Source organism: Elgaria multicarinata, chromosome 9 (assembly GCF_023053635.1).
Source record: "Elgaria multicarinata webbii isolate HBS135686 ecotype San Diego chromosome 9, rElgMul1.1.pri, whole genome shotgun sequence".
In the NCBI taxonomy this organism is placed as follows: Eukaryota; Metazoa; Chordata; class Lepidosauria; order Squamata; family Anguidae; genus Elgaria; species Elgaria multicarinata.
The window spans coordinates 17982821-18007923 of record NC_086179.1 but is presented as its reverse complement, the minus strand read 5'-3'; the positions used below and the strand labels follow the sequence as shown (position 1 = coordinate 18007923).

The 25103-nt window shown below is 47.0% G+C and overlaps 1 protein-coding gene across 1 annotated transcript in view; it reads left to right on the top strand.

Annotated features, from left to right (window-relative positions):
* The window catches only part of PTPRO (protein tyrosine phosphatase receptor type O), a 198388-nt gene that overhangs the window by 35757 nt on the left and 137528 nt on the right, over positions 1-25103 (top strand). Inside the window, exons 2-3 of the mRNA XM_063134522.1 lie at positions 4379-4579; positions 4837-4918. Of these exons, the coding sequence (XP_062990592.1) occupies positions 4379-4579; positions 4837-4918 (283 nt within the window). The remainder of the gene's footprint in view (positions 1-4378; positions 4580-4836; positions 4919-25103) is intronic.

Sequence of the window (25103 nt, the reverse complement as noted above, 5' to 3'; positions counted from 1 at the left end):
AACGAGCTCGCCTACCCCATGAGTATAATGAGGATCATCTACCTGAGGATTGGGGAAAGTTCTTTACATGCTGCAGTGGACACATAGCCCACTGCTATGGATTGGGATCTCTCAACAGAACTTGCTTTGTCACATGCGGGATCAACAGATCACAAGGGGGACCATTAAAGGGATACAATCCAAATCCACACCACTATTAGTGCTTTAAGACAGAGAAGGATAAAATCAAACAGAGAAAATCAATAGAGAAGCCAAGATTGCTTTTTTTTTTTTTGCAAAATATTTGATGACAAAAGTTGAACCACATAGAAATGCAGTAATTAGGATCTCCAAACAACTTCTTATCCTAAGACCTAAAAGCAAATGAAAGAAGCAGGTAATTTCATTTAGGGGTTGGTGCTGGTCATGGAATGCAGATCTGAAAATTAGGGATGTGCTCCGCTTCTAATCGGACCGGAGAAGCAGGAGTGGAGTGGGGGGCTTCACCTGCCCTTAAGGTGGAGGCGAAGAGGATTGGGGGGCTGGCGGAGCATGGCGAAGAGGATCGAGGTGAAGGCGGATCCTTCGCCTCGATCCGGAGCTCCGCTTTAAAGGTAAGTGGGGTTTACCGGGCCCTGCCGCTGTCGCTGTCGCCCATGCGGCGACGGCGGCAGGGCCCGGTAACCCTCTCCCCGCCCTCCTCTCCCTTACCTGCCTCCGTCCGCGGTCCGTCAGCGTCTTCAATTGAGCCCGCGGTTCAACCAGGAAGTCTAGGCCGCACTTGCGGCCCAGACTTCCTGGTTGAACCGTGGGCTCAATTGAAGAAGCCGACGGACCACGGACAGAGGCAGGTAAGGTCCCCCTCCCCCTTGGTCCCATACCGGGCTCTGCCACCGTCGCCGCACGGGCGGCGACGGCAGCAAGACCTGGTAACCCCCCCCCGCCCTCCTCTCCCAGCCTTACCTGGCGCCACTCCCCTCCACTGCGGAGCTCCGATTCAGAGCCGGAGCTCCGCAGCGAAGAGGAGCGGAGTATGGGCAGAGCGGCGCGGAGCGGAGCAGGCCGATCCAAAATTTTCGGATCAGCCCGCGGGGCGGAGCGGGGGGTCCGTGCACACCCCTACTTTTTATGTTCATGATAGGAACCAGATGTTTAAAAGAGAAATGATGTACTTCATGCAGAGATATGATCAGATTTTAAGAGGAATAATCAGATTAAAGGGAGCACTGCCAGCCTTAAAAAAAAAAAAAATCACACTTCTGTCTCAAAATGCCCTTATCTGCTACAGCTACACAGATAACAAAGTGCCAAACAATGGGCCAAGAAACAGTTTTGTTATTAGAGTTGTGTACTTCTCCACCTAGCACTGTTTCGTGGCTTTCTCTGTCTGTAGTCAAAGAGCAACCAATTCCCTTGTTGCTTCTGCTTTGGGCTTCTCCCATCCCAGACTACTGCAGCTGTCTTTTCTCTGGCCCTCTGTTAATAAATGTCAATCCTTTCACCACCCTGTCCAGAATTCTGCTGTCAAAATTATTCATCCCTTTCATCAGTCTTGTCTAAACCAGACATAGGCAAAGTTTGAGATGATATGTTGAGCCCCAGCCAACATGGTGAATGGTCAGGGATTATGGGAGGTGTCATCCAAAACTTTTGGAGAGCACCAATATATCTCCCCTTGATCTAGACCATGGGTAGGCAGAAGATAGATTGGGACCTTCTGTATAGATCACTGGGTGATTTGCAGTAGATTTCAAGGATTTCTGGCTCCTAATGGTTTAACAATAGCAAAGACAAAAGGTCTTCCCCTTTCCTAAATTAGGCTGCTAAAGTCATGAAAACTTGCAGGGGAAAGAGAGAGAGAGAGATGTGGATGAAAGGATTTATGAGTGAAGTCCAGTTCTGGAACTGAAGTGTATGCTCAGGGGAGAATTGCTTTTCAATTCTCTCTTCCTGAGCCACTATTTTTTACCTGGCTCCTGTTGGTGGACCTTGGGGTTCTAGTGAAAAACACAATAGATTCTTCAGGCATAAAGTCATCACACCCCTGATGTAGAGCATCTCATGTTTCTTCATCAGTCCCTACACTTGCTTCCTGCCTGCTTGGTACAAATGACTTCGTATTTCTATGAATCTGACCTATGGATTCTGCAGCGGAAAGCCAAACACACACACACACAAACCTAGCCTAAAACATATCTCTCTGCAGACATATTATTGTTGTTATTGCTATTGTTATTTAATGCACAAGCATTTTAGAACATATATAGATCCTTATATACCCATTTCCCCCTCCCACTGCTCCAGTCCGAAAGGGACTATGGAATTTAGTCTTCTTTTTATTATTATTTTGGACTAAGGGTGTATCATTAAAGAAGGTGGAAAAAGATGCCAAACTGATTGATTGTGTCATGAACTTAGGGAAGGCCTGTAGCTCAGGGGTAGAGCACCAGCTTTGCATGCAGAAGGTCCCAGGTTCAATCCCTGGGATTTCCAGGTGGGGCTGGAAAAAATCACCTCTGCCTGAAATAACAACAACAACAACAACAAATTTATTTCTAACCCGCCTCGAGGCAGGGAAAAACAAAAAGTATAAAATACATAAAATATTAATCAAACACAGTATACATTGTTAAAACTTCCTAAAAACATACTAAAAACATCCTAAAAGCACCCTAAAATTCCACAGGATAGGCCTGCCAGAAGAGATCAGTCTTTATAGCTTTCTTAAATGCTAAAAAACTGTTACGTTGATGAATCTCCTCCGGCAAGCCATTCCATAGTCTGGGAGCAGCAGAAGAGAAGGTCCTCTGGCTGGCTGAAGGAAGTTCTTCCCAGAGGACCTTAGTGTGCGGGGTGGATTGTATAGGAGAAGGCAATCCCGCAGGTAGCCTGGACCCAAACCATGTAGGGCTTTATAGGTGATAACCAACACTTTATACTTTGCGCGGAAACTAATCAGTTTTAAATCTCTTCACTGGCTGCTAGTCAGGCCATAGCTAGACCTAAGGTTTATCCCTGGATCGTCCAGGGGTCAAACCTGTTCATCTAGGTGACACACAGGGGATCCAGTGCTCAGGCAGGGGCGAACCCTGGATGATCCCAGGATAAACCTTAGGTCTATCTGTGGCCTTAGTGTCAACAATAATGGGCTAGATCGACCAAGGTCTAACTCAGTATAAAGTAGCTTCCTAGGTAACAATCTCTTTAGTGATGGATGAAGCAGAGTGACTAATGAAAAGGACGGGGAGAAATCCCATATATGGGATGAAGCTCATGTATGTCTGCCACTCCTCCAGCGCTGACTGTAGTCCAATTCATGTTTTACCATAGGCCACAGCTAGACCTAAGGTTTATCCTGGGATCATCCAGGGTTCACTCCTGCCTGAGCACTGAATCCCCTGTGTGTCACCTAGATGAACAGGTTTGACCCCGGACGATCCAGGGATAAACCTTAGGTCTAGCTATGGCCATAGTGTGGCATGAGCCACGCCTGCATGGCCCAGTTGGGAATCCTATGCAACATGACCTGCTGGGAGTATCTGCTGGAAGACATAAACTCAGGCTGTGTCCATCCCATGCTGCATCAATAACAGATCCCATGTAACCATGTCCAGCAGTAGCCATGTTACTCTATTGCAGCAGAAATAAGGAAGAGTCTTGTGGCGCCTTAAAAGACTAACAAACTTATTCTGGCATGAGATTCCATAGACTATAGGCCACTTCATTAAATGCAAGAAGTATGATGCATGGTTTCAGTTTTATATAGAGCACATGTGGTATGTGTGGGCAGGGATGTGTGGTGGGAGTGGGGAGAATTGTAATCAGTAAGGGGAGGGGTCATGGCTCAATGGTAGAGCAGGTGCTTTGCATGCAGAAGGTCTCAGGTGAGAGGCATTGCTGCCAGTCAGTGTCAACAATACTGGGCTACATAGCCCCATGGTCTGACTCAGTATAAGGCAGCTTCATATGTTCCTAAACTAAATGCAGAAAGTCCTGGTAGTGACAATCACATTATTCACAGTAGTTGCCATGCTATATGCCCTCTCACCCAAGAATATAGTGAATACAGTGGGCTGAAAACACAAGTAGGCAGACATTCACAATCTCCCGGAGGGGAGTCCCACACACCTGCCCCACTTAGGCGGCAACCCCAGACCCTCTTGTGTGCATGCGTGTGGAACCTGGTTTGAGGAAGAAAGGAGGGGGTGGGGCCAGCCGAGGGCGGGGCTAAATGGGTGGGAGGATCCCTCCCAAAGAGGCACGGCTGAGCGAGGGAGAAGGCGGCTCCTTGTCAATTTCAGCCGGCTCCTTGTCAATTTCAGCTGGCGCGCGAGCAGACCAGCTAGGCGGTGGACGGCTGCCTGCAGAGGGAAACTGATCGCCCTCTTTGCTCTTCCAGGAGAGGAGGAAGGCGGCGGTGGAAGCGAGCCGTCAAGGAGCAGTCGAGCAGCCCCGGTCACCCCTTGGAGCTGCGGCCGAAGGAAGGGAAAGGCGGAAAGGAGAACCCCCGAGCCTTTCAGTCATCAAGGAAGAGGAGGAGCGAGGAGGAGCCGCGAGTCCAACGCCGGGTCTCCAGCGAGACGGGAAAGCCGCCCTGCGGGTCTGATGTTGCTGCCGCCGCCGCCGTTGCAGCACCAGGCTCGCCTCGCCATTGTTACCCACACTTTGGAAAGCCCAGCCGAGCGCGCACACGCGCACGCCCGCCCGACCCCCGGATCTGCCGCTCGCTCGCTGCAGGCACCGAAGCCTCATTATCTCGCGTGTGGAGATCGGGGCGGCGAGGCTGCACCTGCCTTGAGGGTGGGTGGGGGTGTCTCTCCGCCCCCCCCCCGCCATCTCTTCTCTTCAAATGATCAGGGATCTCGCCCCGGGAGGAAGGAGCGGCGTCCCCATGCGCGGCCGCTTCTGCCGGCTCTGGCTCTTTGTTTTACTCCTCAAGGTAAGAAGGCAACGCGTGCCCCGCACGGTCGCCGCCGCCGTCGCCGGCAACCGAACGCGGGAGGGTGCAGCACGCCAGGCGTGGCTCGCCCCCTGGCTCGCTCGCTTGGCCCGGTGTGTGTGTGTGATGAGGGTAGCAAAAGACTTTACTCCCTTCCCTGTTTCCCCCACTGGTATGTATTTGGAGATGTCTAAGCTCGGGAGTCCCTCCCCGTGCCCCCGCTCTCCCCCCCCCCGGGGCTTCTTTTTGAAGCATGCCTAATCGGAGTTGGCGTGGAAGGTCGGTTGATTGGGACGCGCTTCCCAAGGCAAAATGAGGTCACTTTCATCGCTTTAGAAGCGCTCTCGGATTCTGTTATCATCTAGGGCTGGGGGGCACAGGGAGGCGGCAGCAAGTCAGTTTGGCCGGGGGGGGCGGGGGGGGCAGAGAAGGTGGCGCCTTGGAGGAGTCAGGCCGAGACGTCGAGGGTGCGTGCCGTCTCCAATTTGCCCTCCCCATTTATGGGTGGCGAGGATAGGGGTGTGTGTGGGGGGGGGGGGAAGGATTTCTTTTCTCTGCTTCGGGGGTGTTTGTTGTGATTTTGCATAGGACATGTTGCACCTCTCTCGCTCGTTCTCTTGCCTGGTTTCGGGGCGGGGCGAAAGAGAAACCACATCTCATTGGGATTGGGGGGTGGTGGGTAGATCAGGGGGTGTATTCTGAGCCATGACAATCAAACGGTTCAGCCCTAGAACCAGTGAAGGATGGTGGCTCTGACTTCGGTGGGGTTGTAAATCCCTCCTGTTTTTTTAATTGGAACTAAAACCAGAACTCTAAAGGAGCTATCCAAGATGCTGGACTCTATCCCACCAAATGGGATTCAGCACCTTGGACAGTTTCTTGACACGTCTGGATGTTTCTGGCTAAATCATAGAGTCATAGATTAGTAGAGTTAGAAGGGACCTATAAAGCCATCGAGTCCAACCCCTTGTTGAATGCTAAAGACCAAAATGGATGTGCAGCCCCACTGATATTGGAACCACCAGCCTCCACTGCATGGACCTTGGGATTTCAGTCCATGTGCTCACCTTGGGGACAGGTGACACATCTCTGGCCTTCTACCTTTGCCTCCTCCCTGGATAACCAGGGCTCACCTCCACACACCCAGAATAATCAAGGGCAGGGCAGGGTCTTTGCTGGCTGGTGGGGCACTGGTTTGCATGCAGAAGGTCCCAGGTTCAATCCCGGCATATCCAGGTAGGGCTCAGAAAGATCCATGAAGAGACAGGCCACTCCAATGTGGTCCCCTCTGGGTGCATTGGCCTAGTACTCCCATCAACCCAAGGCCATGCTGACTGAGGTTTATGGGAGTTGGAGTCCAACACATCTGAGGGCACTGGGTTGAGGTATTGGCAATAGCGAACCAGATGGACCAATATGTGAGCTAGATGGATTCAGTCTAAGGCAGCTTTCTATTTCTCGTGTGTGAGGGAGATGGTGCCGGTGCCACAGAATTTGGCTATGTAGTAGCTCCGAGGCGAAATTCAGCCTCCCAACTTTCCCCCTGCACCATTTATGGGTGGTGAGAAGGGGAGGATTCCATCATTTGGCACAGGTGAACATTGGGGCTTTACCTGTTTGCTCTTGCTGGCAGTTGCTCCTTTTTTCCTATCACTTTCTGTCTTTTTAAACTGATTTTTGCTGCTGCCTGTTGTGGCAATCCTCATGGTGGCCACAATTCCTCCACTCTCAGAATGCCCCTTGGAATTCTGGGGGCAGGAAACAGCACCACAAAGAAGCCCCCTGTTAGCTGCCACAGGTAGTGGCAAAACTAACCTCAAAAAGAAGATTAAAGAAAAAAGAGATGGGGGAAAAAGAAACGCTGTCCATGGCAAAGAGATAAAGTCCTTCAGCTTTCTGAGAATGTTGCCTGTCTGAAATCAACTGACAGTTTTAGTTGTTTATTTATTGCATTCATCAATTTAAAATTATTTTAAAGCTGCCTTTAAGGGTAAAACCCTTTTTTAACCCTCACCCACCCAAATGTTGAGCTGAAAGTTCTTCTCAAAGAACTGTGAACTCCATCCTATTTTATGGACATTTCCCTCTGGTTGGAAGAGGAAAGGCACCATCAGATAACTGATATCTTCTGCATGGTCTTTCTGTCATAGATTTTCCTACCTATTACCAGTCCAGGTGTGAGCCTAGTTCCAAGGGTGGGAAGTTTATCTATAGAAGCCATCTGTTGATTTTAATGCCAGATCCTCAGATGCGGAGTGGGGTAGGGTCTTTATGTGCACCCCAATGCTCAGATCCAGTTTGCATTAAGGGAAGTGGTGTGGAAGTGAATTTGTGCACATGTTTTACCCTGCCATGCTAAAAAAGAAGCTCCCAGTCAAATAACTCTACTTCCTGCCTTCTTCTTCCTTCTTTCCCCTTTTGATCAATTATACTTTCGTTAGATTCAAAGTTGTCTCCTAATCCTTCAGATATCAGCAAACATGCAGAGGCAGCTGCCAATAGATTTCATTAACTATAATGGCTAAAAGACAGTTGTTCTGTAATGAAGGCCCATTAGCTTCAAGATTTTTTGGGTTCTGTTTTTTTTTTTTTTAAGTCAGCAAAGTACCGCTAGGATTAGTTTAAAGGGAAAAGGAGCTGTCCATTCAGCACCCTCTCTCCCAATATTAAGTTCATACTGCTATACACACCAGCTAAGGAGTTCTCCATAACTAATGGGCTTACATGCTCAGGCCTAAATGCATTTTTTGAAAATAAATTGAATTGGTTTCAATGGAACTTAATTCCATATAATGTGTTTAGGATTAGGCAGTTGGAAGGAGAGAAGTGTATAACATATGGAATTCTACTACATACTGAGTCCATCTAGGCAGGGGTAGAATTGTCAATTGTGGTTTTCTTAGTTTTCCAATATTAAAACTGGCTTGTCCCAATTCCACAAGTAATTGAGGGTGTTTTTTAAAAAGTTTGCATGAAAATTGATAAACCTTGTTATGCACATTTCTCCCAATACTGAGATTTTTCTTGTATGCAATTTTGTCCAATATACACATTTTTGGCACTCTGTTTCCCCATGATATAATGTATTTTTGAATGCTATTTGGGGGTCCCTTAGTTTTGCAATATTAAAATTGTCCCAATTCCACATGTATTTGAGTTTGTTTGTTTTTAAGTTTGCATGGAAATTAGTACACATGGTTATGCATATTTCACCCAATCCTGGAATTCTTGTGTATGCAATTTTGTCTAATATACACATCTCTGAAAGCTGTTCCGCCACAATATAATGAATTTTTGAATGCTGTTTTCATGAATTTTCATTTTTGCATGCACTTTCCCCTAGTATATGTTTACTTGTTTTTTTAAACTAGAGAACTCCATTGCAAAACTCAGAGAATTGTGAATTTCAAAAGAGAACAGATTTTTTGTTAACACAGAGCAGGTGTGGAGAACCTATTTCAGCTGGAATTTGGGGGACAGATTCAGGGGCCGAAGGCAAAAGGGGTGGGCCCATGCTCGCCCCCTGCAAATAAATAATGTAGCTTAAAACCTTTACTGCCAATAAATAAGTCTAAGGAGATGCATTTCAATCTTTTACAATGGGGAAAAACTGCACAAGAGCCAGGTAAGCATCTAACTATTGGTCTTTGGGGGAAAGTGGGAGTGGCCAGGGGAAAGAAGTGTGGCCACCTGGGACCCCAGGAGTGCTGGATTTTGCCCCTGGGCCTAAGGTTCCCCACCCATGATGTCTAGGTTTGAAAATGCAAGTTAGTTAAGTTTACATTAAAATGTGAACTGAATGAATTCTGTAGCTAGCAATTGCTCTTCGTGGTCTCAGACAGGCGTCTTTTTCAGCCCTTCCAGGAGATGATAGGGATGGAATGTGGGACCTTTGCATCCAAAGCATGTGCTCTACCACTGAACTAAGACCCCAGTACTATGTTGCTGTAACACTGGATGGCTAATAACTGGATGTGCAACCATCCCACACTGAAGAATATTGCATTTTGGAAATGTTGTCATTTGATGCAGTCCGTGAGTTCAAGTACGAAATATCTTTGTGATGAGGTGGGGTGGGGGATCACATAGAAAGTCAGAGTAGGTCACTGTGGAAGGGCCAACCTTGCTGATTTCATGACTTCACTGCTTATCTCGCAGTAGATACACTGGCGAAATGCATAGTGGCCCCATTCAGAAGACACCTTAAACAATGGCTTTAACCACAGTGGTTAAGCCAAAAAGCTAGGCTGTGTTCAGAAGACACCTTATACCATGGCTTTAAAGTGACTTCTGAATGGGCCCAGTGCCTTATCCTGGTGCAAAGTATAAATCTATCTGTATTTTTGAGACGTGTGATTTAAGCCTCCTTGAGCTTTGAAAAGCTATATACAAATATTTAAAGTTGCTTACTGAATTCTTATCAATGAAGTTCTCCAATATATAAGGGGAAGTGAGCAATGTGTAGAGGGAGGGAGGAGGTGTTCTTATAGGGAAGGAGAGTAGGGGAAAGACTTGACTATTGGCTGTGGGGGGGAACTTCTGTATAAGAAGAGTTAGGATACGTATATTTAGAATGGAGAGCTAAGGTATAAATATCACTAGTAGTTTCACTGGCGAAGCTGCTGTGATGTCACAGAATCTTTATGAAAATTCTCTCAGGACTCATGGGCTTCACTGGTATCTCTTCACCTGGCATACAGCTGAGATTCCTCTGAGGCTGCTTTGAACTATCTTTGGTGCCCATGCAAAATGAGGGAAGGCCCCTCCTCTGAACCCAGAACTCCAGTTACACCAGGTGGGAAGTGGCATGGCTGCCCTCTCTTCTCTCCCCCACTCCAGCCACATTCCCTCTCCCATGATGAAGATGGTGGTGGCCACTGCCCACCCTGCTCCACCTTCTCCCTACTGCCCTAGGTGCTGCCTTCTCTGCCCTCCCCCTGTCATGATAATGGCAGTGGTTGTGGCTCTTGCTCGCTCCCCCCAATAATGAGGATGATGGGGTATGTGGCTGCTGCCACACCTCCTCTTCCTCCCCCCATGACAATGGCAGTGGTAGTGGCCAGCTACCTTCCTCCCCCCACACCTACTGCTGCTCTCTCTTCTCTGCCTGCCTGACCATGGCAACTGAAGGCCTCCCCTTCTCCTCCCCCCTCCCATAACAGCAGTGACGCTGGTGGGAATGACATGACAGCCCTCCTCTTCCTCCTTCCTCCCTCTCTTCCAGTCCTCCTACCATCTCGGGTGGTGGTCACTGCTTCTCCACTCCTCCTCCCAATGGTGGCAGTGGTGGCAAGCCTTTCTCCTCCCTCAATGCCTCATTGAGGGCTCCTACTGTAGAGCTGGGCATTGGCAGGGAGGTGGCCATGGAGACCATGTGTGCTCTGGCAGCAGAGGCAATCTCCATGAGCACCTCTCCATCAATGCCACACTCTAAAGAAGGACCCCTCATAGTCAGGCCTTTGGGCCAAGCTCTCTGGAAAACTGTGCCAGCCACTCTCCCTTCTGAGAGACCAGCAGGGTTCCCAAAGAGTCTACCCACCTTGGGGACACTCCAGAGAGCAGCAACAGAAGATCAGCTAGAATGTGTGAGGCATTTGGTTCTCCTGGGATAGAACCTGCTGCCCTTTAGGATCTGCCAACTGAGTTAGTGAATTCACCCTACCTCATGGAAGGGCCAGCCCTGAGTTACACAGATGTCTGGACTACTGTGGAAGAGTCCCATTAACAAAGGCAATTCCAGTCTTCTGAAGTGAATCCAGTTTATACTCAAGTATGGCTAAACTAGCTTCCCCCAACCTGGTGCTTTGCTGGCTGGGTATTATTATTATTATTATTATTATTATTATTATTATTATTATTGTTATTATTTGCATTTTTATACCGCCCAACAGCCAAAGCTCCCTGGGCAGTTCACAAAAACTAAAACCATTCAAAGGTTTATAGGACTTGTAGCTCAACACCTCTGGAGAGCTCTGAATTGGGGAAGGCAGACCTAAATCATGGGCTCTTCTATGTGAATGGCTGATTATTACTGATTAACTAATCCTATTGTCTTGGAAAGTCACTCTAAAAGCATGCTCAAATCAACAGGCCTGTCAAGTGTGCCTTGAGCATGTGCTGGGTATATTCCCAACCTTATGGATGCACCGGTGATGCCCTGACAAGGGAAGGAACCAATGACATCTACGTTATCTTTGTCATTCTCGTCAGCACCTTCCAATTACTGCAGAGCCGAGTATTACAGGGTCAGAGGATTTTCTTGACAGATTCATTTCTTGGAGTCCTGCTTAACACTGCAAGCTTGGTTACACATGACATTTGAATCTATCTGCCTGCTGGTCCTTCTCTTGCCCCCATCCCAGGTTTCTTTCCTGAGTGCATTTCATATGCTTCATGAAACTTTGTTGAACAGAGAGCTGCCAACCACCTAGGCTCAGTGCCACGCAGACTGTAATTAACATGGAGCTCAAATGACAGCGTTCAGTGCATATGCAAAAAAAAAAAAGAAGAAAAGGCAAACTATGTTCCTGGGGAAATGATGCTTAGTTTTGCTGAGACTGGCTGCAGAGGCCATTTCCCCTGCACATGAGTAGACCTTACTCATTGGAATTGCTTGACAATGGGTGTCTGTTCTCCTAAGAAGAAGGGCCATAGCTAGGAATGTCCGGATGTTGTGAAATTTGTCCCGCGTGTGCTTTGTGGATTGTGCAATGTCATTCGTTCCAGCGTCCATTTGCAGATGGATTCAATTTTTTTCTCGTTATGTGGAACAACACACAAATAATTCCATAAGAAAGTTCACAACCATTTACATAATTTGTGTTAGTACGTAATATTTAGCAGATTGTCTGACATGTATTTTTTTTCCAGTATGGCAAATGTCTCAACAGAAACTTGCGTATTTTCCTGTGAATGAATTTGTGTAAATTTCAGGGAAGTAAAATTAATAAATAAATCCAGACATCCACAGACTCTGCACGACCTGGGGAGACCAGTCCACAGAGGATTCTGTTGGTCAGATTCTTATAATTTGAACTAAATTTGAGATGAACTAAAACTTAATTTTCTCCAGCATTTCTAGCCATAGCTCAGTAGTTTCATGCATGCTTCCAATACAGAAGGTCCTAGGTTTGAACTCTGGCTTCTCCAGGTAGGGCTAGAAAACAATCCTACCTGAAATCCAGCTAGATGACCCAATGGGCTAGATGGACCTATGGTCTGGTTCATTTTATTTATTTATTTATTTATTTATTTATTTATTTATTTATTTATTTACAATATTTATGTACCTCTAAAACTCCAATCCTGTCCACTCTTACTGAGAAGAACAATCAGAAAGAGTGAAGAGAGTCACTGGGGAATGCTAAAGGCCACAATCCCATAGCATTTATTCTTTCACGACTCCCTCTGAGTTCAGAGCTATATGTTATAAGGAACGCAGGGCTGCTGCTTAAAATGGCAGCCCTGTGTCAAGTCTGAAGCAGGGGCACACAAATAAATGCAAGCACCTTTGCTTGTATAAAAGCATAAACATAAAGGTCCATGTGGGCTCTTGGTTGTTAGAAATGAACAGTGGCACAGTTTTTAGGAGGTGCGTGCACACACACACACGCCCAGTTGTAGGAAATGTGAAGAAGCTTTTGGAGAGAGAATCCCCCCATTAAACATGCTGCAATCCCAAGAGCATTAGGCAGGGTAAGGGGGGCAACCAGCTAAATTGAGGAATTTGGAGTATTCATTAGGCATGATTCATTGGCACTGACTTACTCCTTTGTTTTAGAATTACATTTTCTTCCCCACACATTTCTTCCACTCAAGGCAGTGTAGAGAGGATTTCCATGTGGTCTCTTCCTATATAGGGGACTGCTTCATTATGTGCCTTTAGACTAGCCTTTGGCAGCAAGCAGAACATGTCCCATGTCACACTCTGGGCATTTTCCTGCCCATTCTAGTTGCAGCCAATTATGTGAAGATGTGTGGGATAATTCAGAGTCTGAACACACCACAAGTCATTATAGATGTTGTTGAGATAGAGTGGGGACCTGACACATGGCTGCCATTTTCAACAGCAGCCCTGTGGCCCTTACAACATGCTTTCCCACTCGTTCAGCTGTTTTAAGTTGGATTATTATTCCCACACCTTGTTCATTATTACCTAGGGTGAAAAGGAGGACAGGGCTCCTGTAGCTTTAACAGTTGTATAAAAAGGGGATTTTCAGAAAATGTCATTTGTATGCATATAGCACCTGGTGAAATTCCCACTTCATCACAACAATTAAAGCTGCAGGAGCCCTGCCCTCTTTTGTATCTAGTATAGCTAGAGTGACCAGATTAAAAAAGAAGGCAGGGCTCCTACAGCTTTAACTGTTGGGATGAAGAGGGAATTTCAACAGGTGCTGCTTGCATACAAATGACACCTGCTGAATTTCTCTTTTTTATAGAACTGTTAAAGATACAGGAGCCCCGTCCTCTTTTTCATAGGATCTCCCGAAGAGGTGGTGTGGGAAGGAACTCTGAAGCAGGGAGGATGAGGAGGAAAAGGGCAGAAAAAAGAGGATCTATTGGGGGTCAGAAAAGAGAGAGAACACCCCAAAATGGTAAATGTGCCTCCAGGCCCAGCAAAAAACAAGAAATGCTGCCAGTGGAGGTAGGTGGCTCTGAATTTGATGGGGCTGTGAATCTGGTTTCAGTCAGAGGCAGCCAGGACTCTAAAGGAACTATCCAACATACATGCTCAGCACCTTGGATATCTCCTTTAGAATTCTGGCTGGTTTTGACGGAAATCCAGAATGGATTTACAGCCCCACCAAAATTGGAGCCACCAGCCTCCACTGAATGCTCTTGCAGGCCTTAAAAGGGCTGCCAGCCCTGTTCAAGTCCTGGCAGAATGTCTCAGGTTCATTCCCTGCCATCTCCTGTTAAAAGATGCGTTTCGCAGGTGATGGGAAAGTCCTTTCCCTACCTGAGACCTCGGAGAGTTGTTGCCAGGCAGAGTAGGCAGTCCTGGGTTCTATGGATATGTAGTCTGAACTGGTATAAAGCAGCTTCCTGTGGCTCATGGCGAAGAAAAGGAAAATGTGCTGTGTATTTATTTTATTTATTTATTTATTTATTTATTTATTTATTACATTTTTATACCGCCCAATAGCCGAAGCTCTCTGGGCGGTTCACAAAAATTAAAATCATCATTAAACAACCAACAAGTTAAAAATACAAATACAAAATACAATATAAAAAGCACAACCAGGATAAAACCACGCAGCAAAATTGATATAAGGTTAAAATACAGAGTTAAAACAGTATAATTTAAATTTAAGTTAAAATTAAGTGTTAAAATACTGAGTGAATAAAAAGGTCTTCAGCTGGCGACGAAAGGAGTACAGTGTAGGCGCCAGGCGGACCTCTCTGGGGAGCTCATTCCACAACCGGGGTGCCACAGCGGAGAAAGCCCTCCTCCTAGTAGCCACCTGCCTCACTTCCTTTGGCAGGGGCTCACGGAGAAGGGCCCCTGTAGATGATCTTAAGGTCCGGGTAGGTACATATGGGAGGAGGCGTTCCTTCAAATAACCTGGCCCCAAACCGTTTAGGGCTTTAAATGTCAATACCAGCACTTTGAATCGGGCCCGGACCTGGACTGGCAGCCAATGAAGTTGTAAAAGGACTGGCGTAATGTGATCTCGCCAGCCAGTCCCTGTTAGTAAACGGGCTGCCCTGTTTTGTACCAGCTGAAGCTTCCGGACCGTTTTCAAAGGCAGCCCCACGTATAACGCATTGCAGTAATCCAAACGAGAGGTTATCAGAGCATGGATAACTGTAGCTAGGCTATCACTGTCCAGATAAGGGCGCAGTTGGTATATCAGCCTAAGCTGATAAAAGGTGCTCTTTGCCACTGAGTTCACCTGTGCCTCAAGTGACAGTTCTGGATCGAAGAGCACCCCCAAACTACGGACCCGATCCTTTAGGAAGAGTGCAACCCCGTCCAGGACAGGGCAAACATCACCTCGCCGGACAAATGAACCACCCGCTAACAGTATCTCCGTCTTGTCTGGATTGAGTCTCAGTTTGTTAGCCCTCATCCAGTCCATTACCGTGCCCAGGCACTGGTTCAGAACAGTCACTGCCTCACCTGGGTTTGATGAAAAGGAAAGGTAGAGCTGGGTGTCATCCGCATATTGATGACACCTCAGTCCACATCTCCGGATAACCTCCCCCAGCGGCTTCATGTATATGTTAAACAGCATAGGGGATAAAATAGAGCCCTGCGGAACCCCATGGCTTAGGAGCCACGGCACAGAGCAATAATCCCCCAGCACCACCTTCTGGAATCGGCCATCCAAGTAGGAGCGGAACCACTGCAACACAGTACCTCCAACTCCCAGTTCAGACAACCTATCCAGAAGGATACCATGGTCGATGGTATCGAAGGCCGCTGAGAGGTCCAGGAGAACCAACAGGGTCGCACTCCCCCTGTCTCTCTCCCGACAGAGGTCATCCCACAGGGCGACCAAGGCAGTTTCCGTTCCAAAACCAGGCCTGAAACCCGATTGAAATGGATCTAGATAATCCGTTTCATTCAAGAGTGCCTGGAGTTGTCCTGCAACCACCCGCTCAAGCACCTTGCCCAGGAAAGGGATATTAGCCACCGGCCTGTAGTTGTTAACATCTTCCGGGTCCAGATTAGGCTTCTTCAGGAGTGGTCTAATTACCGCCTCTTTTAAAGAGGCCGGCACCACTCCCTCTTTCAAGGAGGCATTTACAACCTCCTGGACCCAGCCGGCGATCCCCTCCTTATTTGATGTAATGAGCCACGAGGGGCAAGGGTCAAGCACACAGGTGGTCGACCGGACTTGGCCAAGCACCTTGTCCACATCCTCGGGCCTCAATAACTGAAACTCATCCAATAAAACTGAGCCGGACGGCGCTCTGAACGCCTCTACTAGTGGTGCTGCATTAAGTGTGGTGTCCAATTCATGACGAATCTGAGCGACTTTATCTTCAAAGTGCCGTGCAAACTCGTCACAGCGTGCTACCGAGGGTTCAACTATCTCACGCCCTGGCCCAGAGTGTAACAGGCCACGAACCACTCGGAAAAGCTCGGAAAAGTGTAGGTAGATCAGGGGTGGGCAACCTGTAGCCTTCGAGATGTTTTGGCCTACAACTCCCATCAGTCCTAGCCAGCACAGTCAGTGGTGTGGAATCATGGGAATTGTAGGCCAAAACACCTGGTGGAGGCACAAATTACCCATCCCCGATGTAGCTGGGAACTGAGAAAACAGATAGTTACTGTTGGAGCAGCCAAAGCAAAGGCTGCCATGAACACTGATGCAGCCCGTGAGTTTGCATGTGAACATGGATGGAAAGAGCCTCAGGACCTACAGGGCGAAGAGGTCAAAAGCATCAACTGCTTGGGTTTTACATCTGGATAGCAGCAGATTTTAGGTTTGTGTAAGAGCAACTTTGAGACAGCAGCTCCCATCAGCTCTGAACATGAGCCCATTAGCTGGCTGGGGATGATAGGAATTGTAGTCCAACAATATATCTGAGGATGCAAAATTGGGAACTGCTGTATTAGTGAAACACTCAGTGGCTCTCTGGCACCATGGTAAGAAAAGCTGAAATGGTGGGTAAATTTGTAGAAGACAAAACAATTTTCAGTGCTGGAACAGTATCGGTAGTGGGAAGATAATGGAAGGAATTCTTCATATGTTTACTGTAGATGATGGAGAAATCTCAGAGGCCTTGGAATAGCTTTCAGTTATTCTGATGATTACAGATAGAAAGAACTGGAATTTTCAATTGTGGTAATGGACAACTTTAATATATACTTCTCAGTACATTTCACTTCTGCTGTTTTCATTTTCTGCTTATTGTAGATAGAAATTATTGGAGGACAGATGAGAATATAAGGTGATATCCAACCTCACACATTCTTAGTTATGTTGACAATTGTATATAAGGAGACTAAGGGGAGCTTTGACTAATGCAGAAGTTGTTTATGTGGGTAATGGGGAATCTCAGCCTAACAGAATCCAATTTATATGAGCACCAAAGCCACTGGTTTCTTGATTTGCAGAGAAAAGGGACAGTCAACACACACATATGCACACAAAACAGTTTGTGCATTCTCCACCCTTGAGGCCTGGTTGCATAGTTCTGGGATTCTGATAGAGCGACCATATGAAAGGAGGACAGGGCTCCTGTATCTTTAACAGTTGTATTGAGAAGGGAATTTCAGCAGGTGTCATTTGTATGCATGCAGCACCTGGTGAAATTCCCTCTCCATCACAACAGTTAAAGCTGCAGGAGCCCTGCCTAGCATGACCAGATACAAAAGAGGGCAGGGCTCCTGCAGCTTTAATTGTTGTGATGGAGAGGGAATTTCACCGGGGGCTGCATGCATACAAATGACACCTGCCGAAATTCCCTTTTCAATACAACTGGTAAAGATACAGGAGCCCTTTCCTCCTTTTCATATGGTCACCCTAGATTCTGAGAAATATATATGGGGAAATATAACCTTGTTGGGTTGTTGTATGGTTTGGCAGCGAATCTTGTTGTGGAAACAGCTGTATGGTACTGAAGAGCTCCAACCGTGAGTGAGAGCACGGGAGCGCGCACTCAGCGCTTCAGCATCGGCCGACCAAATGTCACTCTCTAAGCCGTGTCTGGCTGGCGTGGATAAAACATGATCCGTGCTGCCCGTCTGGCAGTTTTGCAAAGCTGTCACCTCAGCATCTCTGCATAGTGGCTTTGCTCCCCAAAGGGCTCACGCTACGTCTCTGATCGGCTCATTCACACTTCTCAAGGATTGTTGTCATAGGGCAGAGCTGGAGACCAACATCCTTTGAGGCGCCGATGCTGCTCCTACATGTGCAGAGCATTGCCTGGCATGGAAGAGAGCTCTCAGTTCTTTATTGTGTCTTAGCAAATGACCATTATACACAAACACAGAATAAAACACTATACAAGTTAAAACTCCACCAACAAACCATTAAGAATTGATCCATACAGTTTTTAGACATTGTGGCACATATTTGTAGGACATTGACAAGGAATTTTGAAGTTCTAAAGCAGCCTTCCTCAACCTGGGGCGCTCCAGATGTGTTGGACTACAACTCCCAGAATGCCCCAGCCAGCTCTGCTGGGGCATTCTGGGAGATGCAGTCCAACACATCTGGAGTGCCCCAGGTTGAGGAAGGCTGTTCTAAAGGATACATCTCAGCATCTGACAATAGGAAACAAGCCTTAACAAGGGACGGCCTTCCCTTGAACGATCTTAACAACGGATGAATGTATTTGGTTCTGAGATCATTATACAAAGAGAAGGACAATATCCTTCCTTGCCTATCGGTCTGTGGATGTATCAGAACACAAGGGAGCACTGAGGACTGCTGGGCTGGGATGCAAGCCTGCACTGGTGAAAGATGCACATCTGGTGCCCAAGTACCATTGTTAGACACTGACAAGATTCAGGGCTCAGCCACATCATACACAAATCTGCATAAGATGTGCATATGGGGTGTAGTGGCTAAAGCGATGGACTGGGAGTCGTGAGATCCGGGTTCTAGTCCCCACTTGGCCATGGAAGCTCACTGGGTGACTTTGGGCCAGTCACGGACTCTCAGCCCAACCCACCTCACAGAGGGTCTGTTGTGGATAAAATGTACTCCGCCTTGGGTTCTTTGGAGGAAAAAAGGCGGGATATAAATGCAATAATAAATAAATAAATTATGTGGATTTATATCTATATATGCAGATGCAGGAATGGTTCCTTAGTTTTATTTGCACTTCAAAGGAAGCAAAGGCAGCCAACTAATTGCTCATTCAAATGGTTCTAAATAATAAAAAAAAATACATCATTTGATTCATTTGCACACTTCAGCAGATCATCCCAAAGCAATGGGCAAAAAGTTTTTTCTAAGTTTAATTGCAAGGGAGGGATTTGTGTGGGGTGTGTGGGGGTGGCATGAGGGGAGAGGAAGGTTAACCCATCCCTGCCAAGTTGCAATTTCCCTTGATATTTGATTCCTACAGAAATCTCCCATTCACACCAGTGGACATGCAGGCTTCTGGGCCATTGATCCAGGCCCTAGGAAACAGGTTAGGGGGCTTGGACCCCCAGGGTGCAGTCCTAGCAGCACCCCTATGTGAAACCTTTCCATGCTTTGCCTATTTGCACCACAATGCATAGATTGCAGATGTATAGGTTAGTCTTTAAAGCATGCAACCTTGGTGCTTTCAAGCATTTCTCTAGAAAGAGAATATATTAATGCAACATATCGTGATTTCATTTATATCGGGCCCAGTATATCAAAGTGACAGTCTCTTCTCTTATGGCTAGTTCTCACTGGTTTGATATAACTGAGTTTGGACGATACAATTGCCGACCACGATTGAATGTTCTTGCACATAGAAACCTAGCATGTCAAGTAGAAGACTTGCCCAGAACTCCTCTCCTCAAGTCTTATATTGACGTGTAGAGAGATACTCTGTGTGTGTGTGTGTGTTTCTGTAGGAGCATTCAATCATGTAAGCCCCTACCTGTAGTCTCATATAGTGTATGAGACCACCTCAAAGAGAACTAACCGGGCAATTTTAACTCATGCTAGAGTTAAATTCAGGGAGGAACTCCACTGGTGAGACTACATGTCCACCCCCTGAGTATGCCAACGTAAAACTCCATGGGCCTAGATTGGTAGTATCTCCACAGGTAGAAACAGCCCAAAGGGGGAATTCTCTGAGTGACATGAGGGACAGTCCTGGATCCCCAACATGGGCCCAAATCAGGGCAACAAACTAGAAGCTTGTTTCGGGAAGGGGAAAATAGAGGGGGGGGGGAGATTCATGGCAGGAGGTGTGGGGGAGGGGCCAGGAGAGAGAAGAAAAAGCCTCCCATCCTGGACACAGCAAGGCAGCAGGACTTTGAAAGTGAAGTGTCACACACACACACACACACACACACACACAGATGATTGGTCTGTACAGTGGAGGCAGGCTTCAGTCAGAACCCTTAAGGAGCTACCCAAGGTGTGAACCAGTTCTGATTGGTTCAGACTGAAACCCAGAGCAGTTTCACCACCCCACTGACAGCAGAGCCACCAGCCTCCACTGGTTCTGTAAATGTTATGTATCAATGTAATTTCTTAGATTGGACAACCTCACTCTCTGTGAAGCAGTGGACACAGTTTGAGCACCCTGGAGGTGGCTTGTTGGTTTAGGATGAGAGAGACATTCTGGTACAGTTCATGTATAATTTGCCTGTCAGACATTCTTTTGATCAGGCAGGCTCAAAATATAGTCAGACAACCAACGCACACAGGCCTCCATGGTCCTGTTCTATCTCCCAAGAATGCAAAACTGAAATGAAACCTATTTTCTTTTTTTAAAAAAAGGAAATAAGACTTTAATCTTTCAGACAAATGAAATAAATCCTTTTTATATTAAGATTATTGAATTAATAACCATGATGTTGTCAAAACCAAATCTTAGTATTTTCCTGTTTGGGGTTGGATGTGAAATGAAGACCAAAAGCCCAGAAATGGGCAACTGTAATACTGAGAGAGAGAGGAGGGGGTGGGGGTGGGGGTGGCGTAATCTCATGTGCTGGGAAATGACTTTGCCTTTGAAATGAAGCCAAATGTGTGGCCTCATTTTTAATGAAGGGCTGCTTTGCAGTAGTCCAGATGCAACCCTATCTAACACAAAGAGACCTGCTTGTACAGGAAGGAGAGAGGACAGCTCAGCCAAATTACTGCCTATTATTTGCAGGCTCCTGAGCATGCAGCAGATGCAGATCTGGGTGGACATTCACATCTGCACTGTGATGCTCAGGTAGGCTCCTGTTCATTGCCTGGATGCTTTTGGGGACCATTCCCACCCCACCCCACCCCACCCCATCCCCAAGAGATGACTAGACAAGACACGAGAAGGTTGGGTGTCTCTTGGACCACAACTCGCCCCTAGGAAGATCTGCAAGCAATAACTAGGGAACTCACTACCACAAAATGTAGTGATGGCCACCAATTTGGATGGCTTTAAAGGAAAGGAAAGGAACCTCTCGTGCAAGCACTTGAGTCATTGCTGACTCCTAGAGGGACGCCTGCTTTCGCTGACGTTTTCTTGGCAGACTTTGTAGCGGGGTGGTTTGCCATTGCCTTCCCCAGTCACAGTTACCTTTCTCCCAGCTAGCTGGGTACTCAGATTTTACCGACCTCGGAAGGATGGAAGGCTGAGTCGACCTGAGCCGGCTGCCTGAGAACCAGCTTCCGCTGGGATCGAACTCAGGCCATGGGGAGAGTTTCGGCTGCAGTTACTGCTGCTTACCATTCTGCGCCACACGAGGCTCTTTATGTCTTTAAAAAAGGGGGGCAGGTATTTATTTATTGCATTTTTATACTGCCCAATAGCCAAAGCTTCCTGGGTGGGTCACAAAAATTAAAACCATTCAAAGTATAAAACAAACAGTATAAAAACATGATATAAAAATACAGTATAAAAGCACAACCAGGATAAAATCAGTAGCAGTGCAGATGTAGATTAGACAAATTCTTGGAGGGGAAGTCTGGCAATGGCTACTAGCCATGATAGCTAAGGGCTAGCTGTTTGCTACTACCTGGTGGGAACCAAGAGCCAAAGCAGGGGCCAGAACCTGGACTGCTAAAGACTATCATCGCTCAGAAAATGTCCCACCCAAACTGACCAGCTAGGATTGATAGGAATTGTAGGCCAAAACATCTGGTCTGATTAACCAGTGGTTTAATTAACTAGTGCCTTCTCCAGGTTTTTGAGGGACCTTGGACAAGACACCTTCAATGAACCTCCTCCCTCAGGGAGCCTACCTTCTCATCACCATTGTTATCAGCTGCTATTGCTCCTTATTCTCTTTCTCAACATTAATATTTACTTATTTATTTATTTTATTACATTTATATACTGCCCCATAGCCAAAGCTCTCTGGGCGGTTTACAGAAGTTAAAGACAGTGAACATTAAAAAACAATTATACAAAATTTAAAACCACCAAGAACATAAAACCAATATCCTTTTAAAACAATGATTCTGGGGTCAATTAAAAACAACAACAACCTCAGCATATGTTGCTAACTGTCTTGACCTAGCACTGATGTCTTAAGCAGTGCAATCCTATACTGAAGATCCACCAATACCTGAGGGGCTGTAACAGCCTGCCCCAACTTGGAGCACTCCAGATGTGTTGGCTGGGGGTGTTGGGAGTTTTAGTCCAACACATCTGGAGGGGGCCAAGGAGATGATATAGGCACATACATCAGCTCTTGAGGCCCCCAAGCCAGAGAAAGCTTTAACTAGGGGTGTGCTCTGCTCCATTACAGATCCCTGGATCCGAAGCAGAGCGGGCCGATCCAGACCTCCGAAGCCCAGTTCTGGAGTGGATCGGGGGAGGTCTGGATCGGCCCGAAGTGGTTCGGAATGGTCCAAAGCGATTCGGACTGTTCTGAAGTTTTGGAGCCAGGTAAGTGGGGAGGGGAGCTTACCTGGCTTAGCCATCTGCTGCCACCACAGTCCGTGCAGCAACGGCGGCGGAGCCAGGTAAGGGGGAAGGGGGGCTTACCTGGGTCCGTAGCCTGTTTCCGCGGCCTGTTTCCAGCCTGAGGCCTGGACCACAGTTGAAGCTGCCGCCTGGACCACAATGGACAACAGAGCCAGGTAAGTGGGGGGTGGGGTGGGGGTGGAGATCTTACCTGGCTCAGCTGTCCGCTGCCTCCGCGGTCTGTGCAGCAGTGGACGGAGCAGCCAGGTAAGGGAGGAGGGGGGCTTATTCAGCCCCCATTTTGTCCCCCCTTCCCCACTTACCTGCCTCTGCCGTCCGCCGCGGAGGCAAGTAAGTGGGGAAGGGAGGCAAAATAGGGGCCAAATATAGATCTGACCCTCCGGATCTTGCTCTGGATCTGGTTCTGGAGCAGATCGGGGGAGGTTCAGATCGACCCGAACTGGTTCGGGCCTCATCCAGAAGGTCCGGATCGGGTTCCAAAGCGGTTCAGATAGCAGCCCTAGCTTTAACAGTCAAATGCAGCAAATTTGAACTGGGCTTGGAAACCAATTGGAAGTCATTGCAGGCAACCATGACAGACAGAGAACCAATGAGCAGGTAGGCCCTGGCATCTACTGCTCCTCCTCCTTCTCACCTCAGTTGTCTGGGTCTGTGCGAGAGGTAGGTGAACAAGCAGGTTGCCATGGTGAAAAGTGGGAGGAGCAATTGCAGGGGGCCATTGTCAGTGGGGCCCTGCTATGGTATCCAACCATGCTTACCCTCTATGAGCCACTAAATGACACCCTGACTTTGCCCTTGGATGCTGCTGCATAACTAGAAATCCAGACTGTGTGAACTTAAAAACTCAGTCAGAAAAATAGATGGTGTTCTCCTCTATAAACCTAGAGCCACTTTCTTTTATTACTTTCCACAGTAACAGTTTCACCGCAACAGTAGGAAATTAGCCTCACGCTTTTCAGCACTGTTGGACACCTTTTTTTGGGGGGGGGATCTTTTGAATTATTGCACCCAGTTTTCAAAGCCCTCCTGAAGAGCTTTTTGATATCTTTTCCACTTACCTCCCTCCACCCTGCCCCCAAAGAGCCTTTACAATGGATTTGTTTAGGCCTTTTCATCAGAGTGGATTACATGTATTCTTTCCATTAATCATATACCCCCCCAAAGCTTTTTGGTGGTAGACAAATTAGCTCTCCTGTACACCAGGGCAAGTTGATGATCCATAAAATAGATTTTCTAGTATTAGCATTGAGATGATGCAATTTTACATCAAGGTCCCCACTGGGCTCTAAGCCCATAATCAACAGCAACCAAGGTGCTTTTGCAAAATGCCCTGGGATTTAATCTGTCATATGACTGGTGAATATCAGCAACATCTCTGTGAGAGGTACGGCCCTACACTGGGTACTGTCATTTCAGTTCTTGAAATGGAAGAAAGAAAATGGGTTTAGCTAACTGGTCTTACATATAGCTCAGTTTTATGGTCTACCATTAGGGTGGCTGCTATGATTGACATTGGTATAGCCCAGTGCAGTGCAAACTGGGTAGAGTCTTAACCAAGGACCAGGGGGAACCAGGTTCAAATCCCTGCTCAGCCACAAAGCTCACAGGGCAACCATGGGCCTGCCACTCTCTCTGTCCAACCTACCTCACAGGCTTGTTGTGAGGAAAAAAGTGGGGGATGAATCATGTATGCTGCCTTGAGCTGCTTGGAGGAAAAGTTGAATGTAATAAATCAATATTAAATAGCAAGTACTTTCATTGGCATGAGCTACAGGTTTCCAAGAGGTTATCAGATAAGGTCAGGCGTAGGCAACCTCCAGATGTTTGGGGCTACAACTCCTATAATCCCTGACCTCTGGCTATGCAGTCTGAGGGTCATTGGAGTTGTAGTTCAAAACATCTGGAGTGCACCAGGTTGCCTCCTGCTGGGATACAACAGCATGTGCAGGTCCTTCTTAGGAATCTTTTTGCTGCATATTTTCATATTTCGAGAATAAATGGATTACAGTGGTTTGGAATACTTCCTAACAAACCCTCTGGGTGAATATTCACCTTTCTCAGTCTTGTCCAGTGTAGCATTATGTCCCCCTGGTTGCTGTTGCTTCGGGGCCATTTCCCCCCTCCTGTCTTCTGCTTCCTTTTCCCCTCCCCATGTCACATCAGTGATTCCCAAATAACGGGAATTGTTTAGTGAACATGATGATGTCATGGTGCTATGTAGCCAATCAAATCTAGCAAACTCGTGATGTCACTCATGGTAAATAAATGCAATGGAGAGTGAGGAATGCACTTCCTGGATCCCTCACCTGGATGATTCCCCCAAACAGGGGTCACATGCTGAACAGGATATCACAGTTGGGGATCAACAGCTCAGCCTGTTCATGTTCCATGTCAGTTTCATCCATAAGTCCATGCCATCCAGGTTCTGCATCAATTTGCAAACATTTAGTGCGGTTCAAGCCATGAGGCACATACAAAGCACATTCTTCAGATATCTCACCCCTAGAGAGCTTCGGTTATTGGGCGGTATAAAAATGTAATAAATAAATAAATAAATAAATAAATAAATAAATAAATAAATAAATGTCCCTGCCCCACAACCTTTGTTGCCTGAGGCAGCTGTCTCACGCTTCCTAAGGGTAGGGCCAGCTCTTCCTGC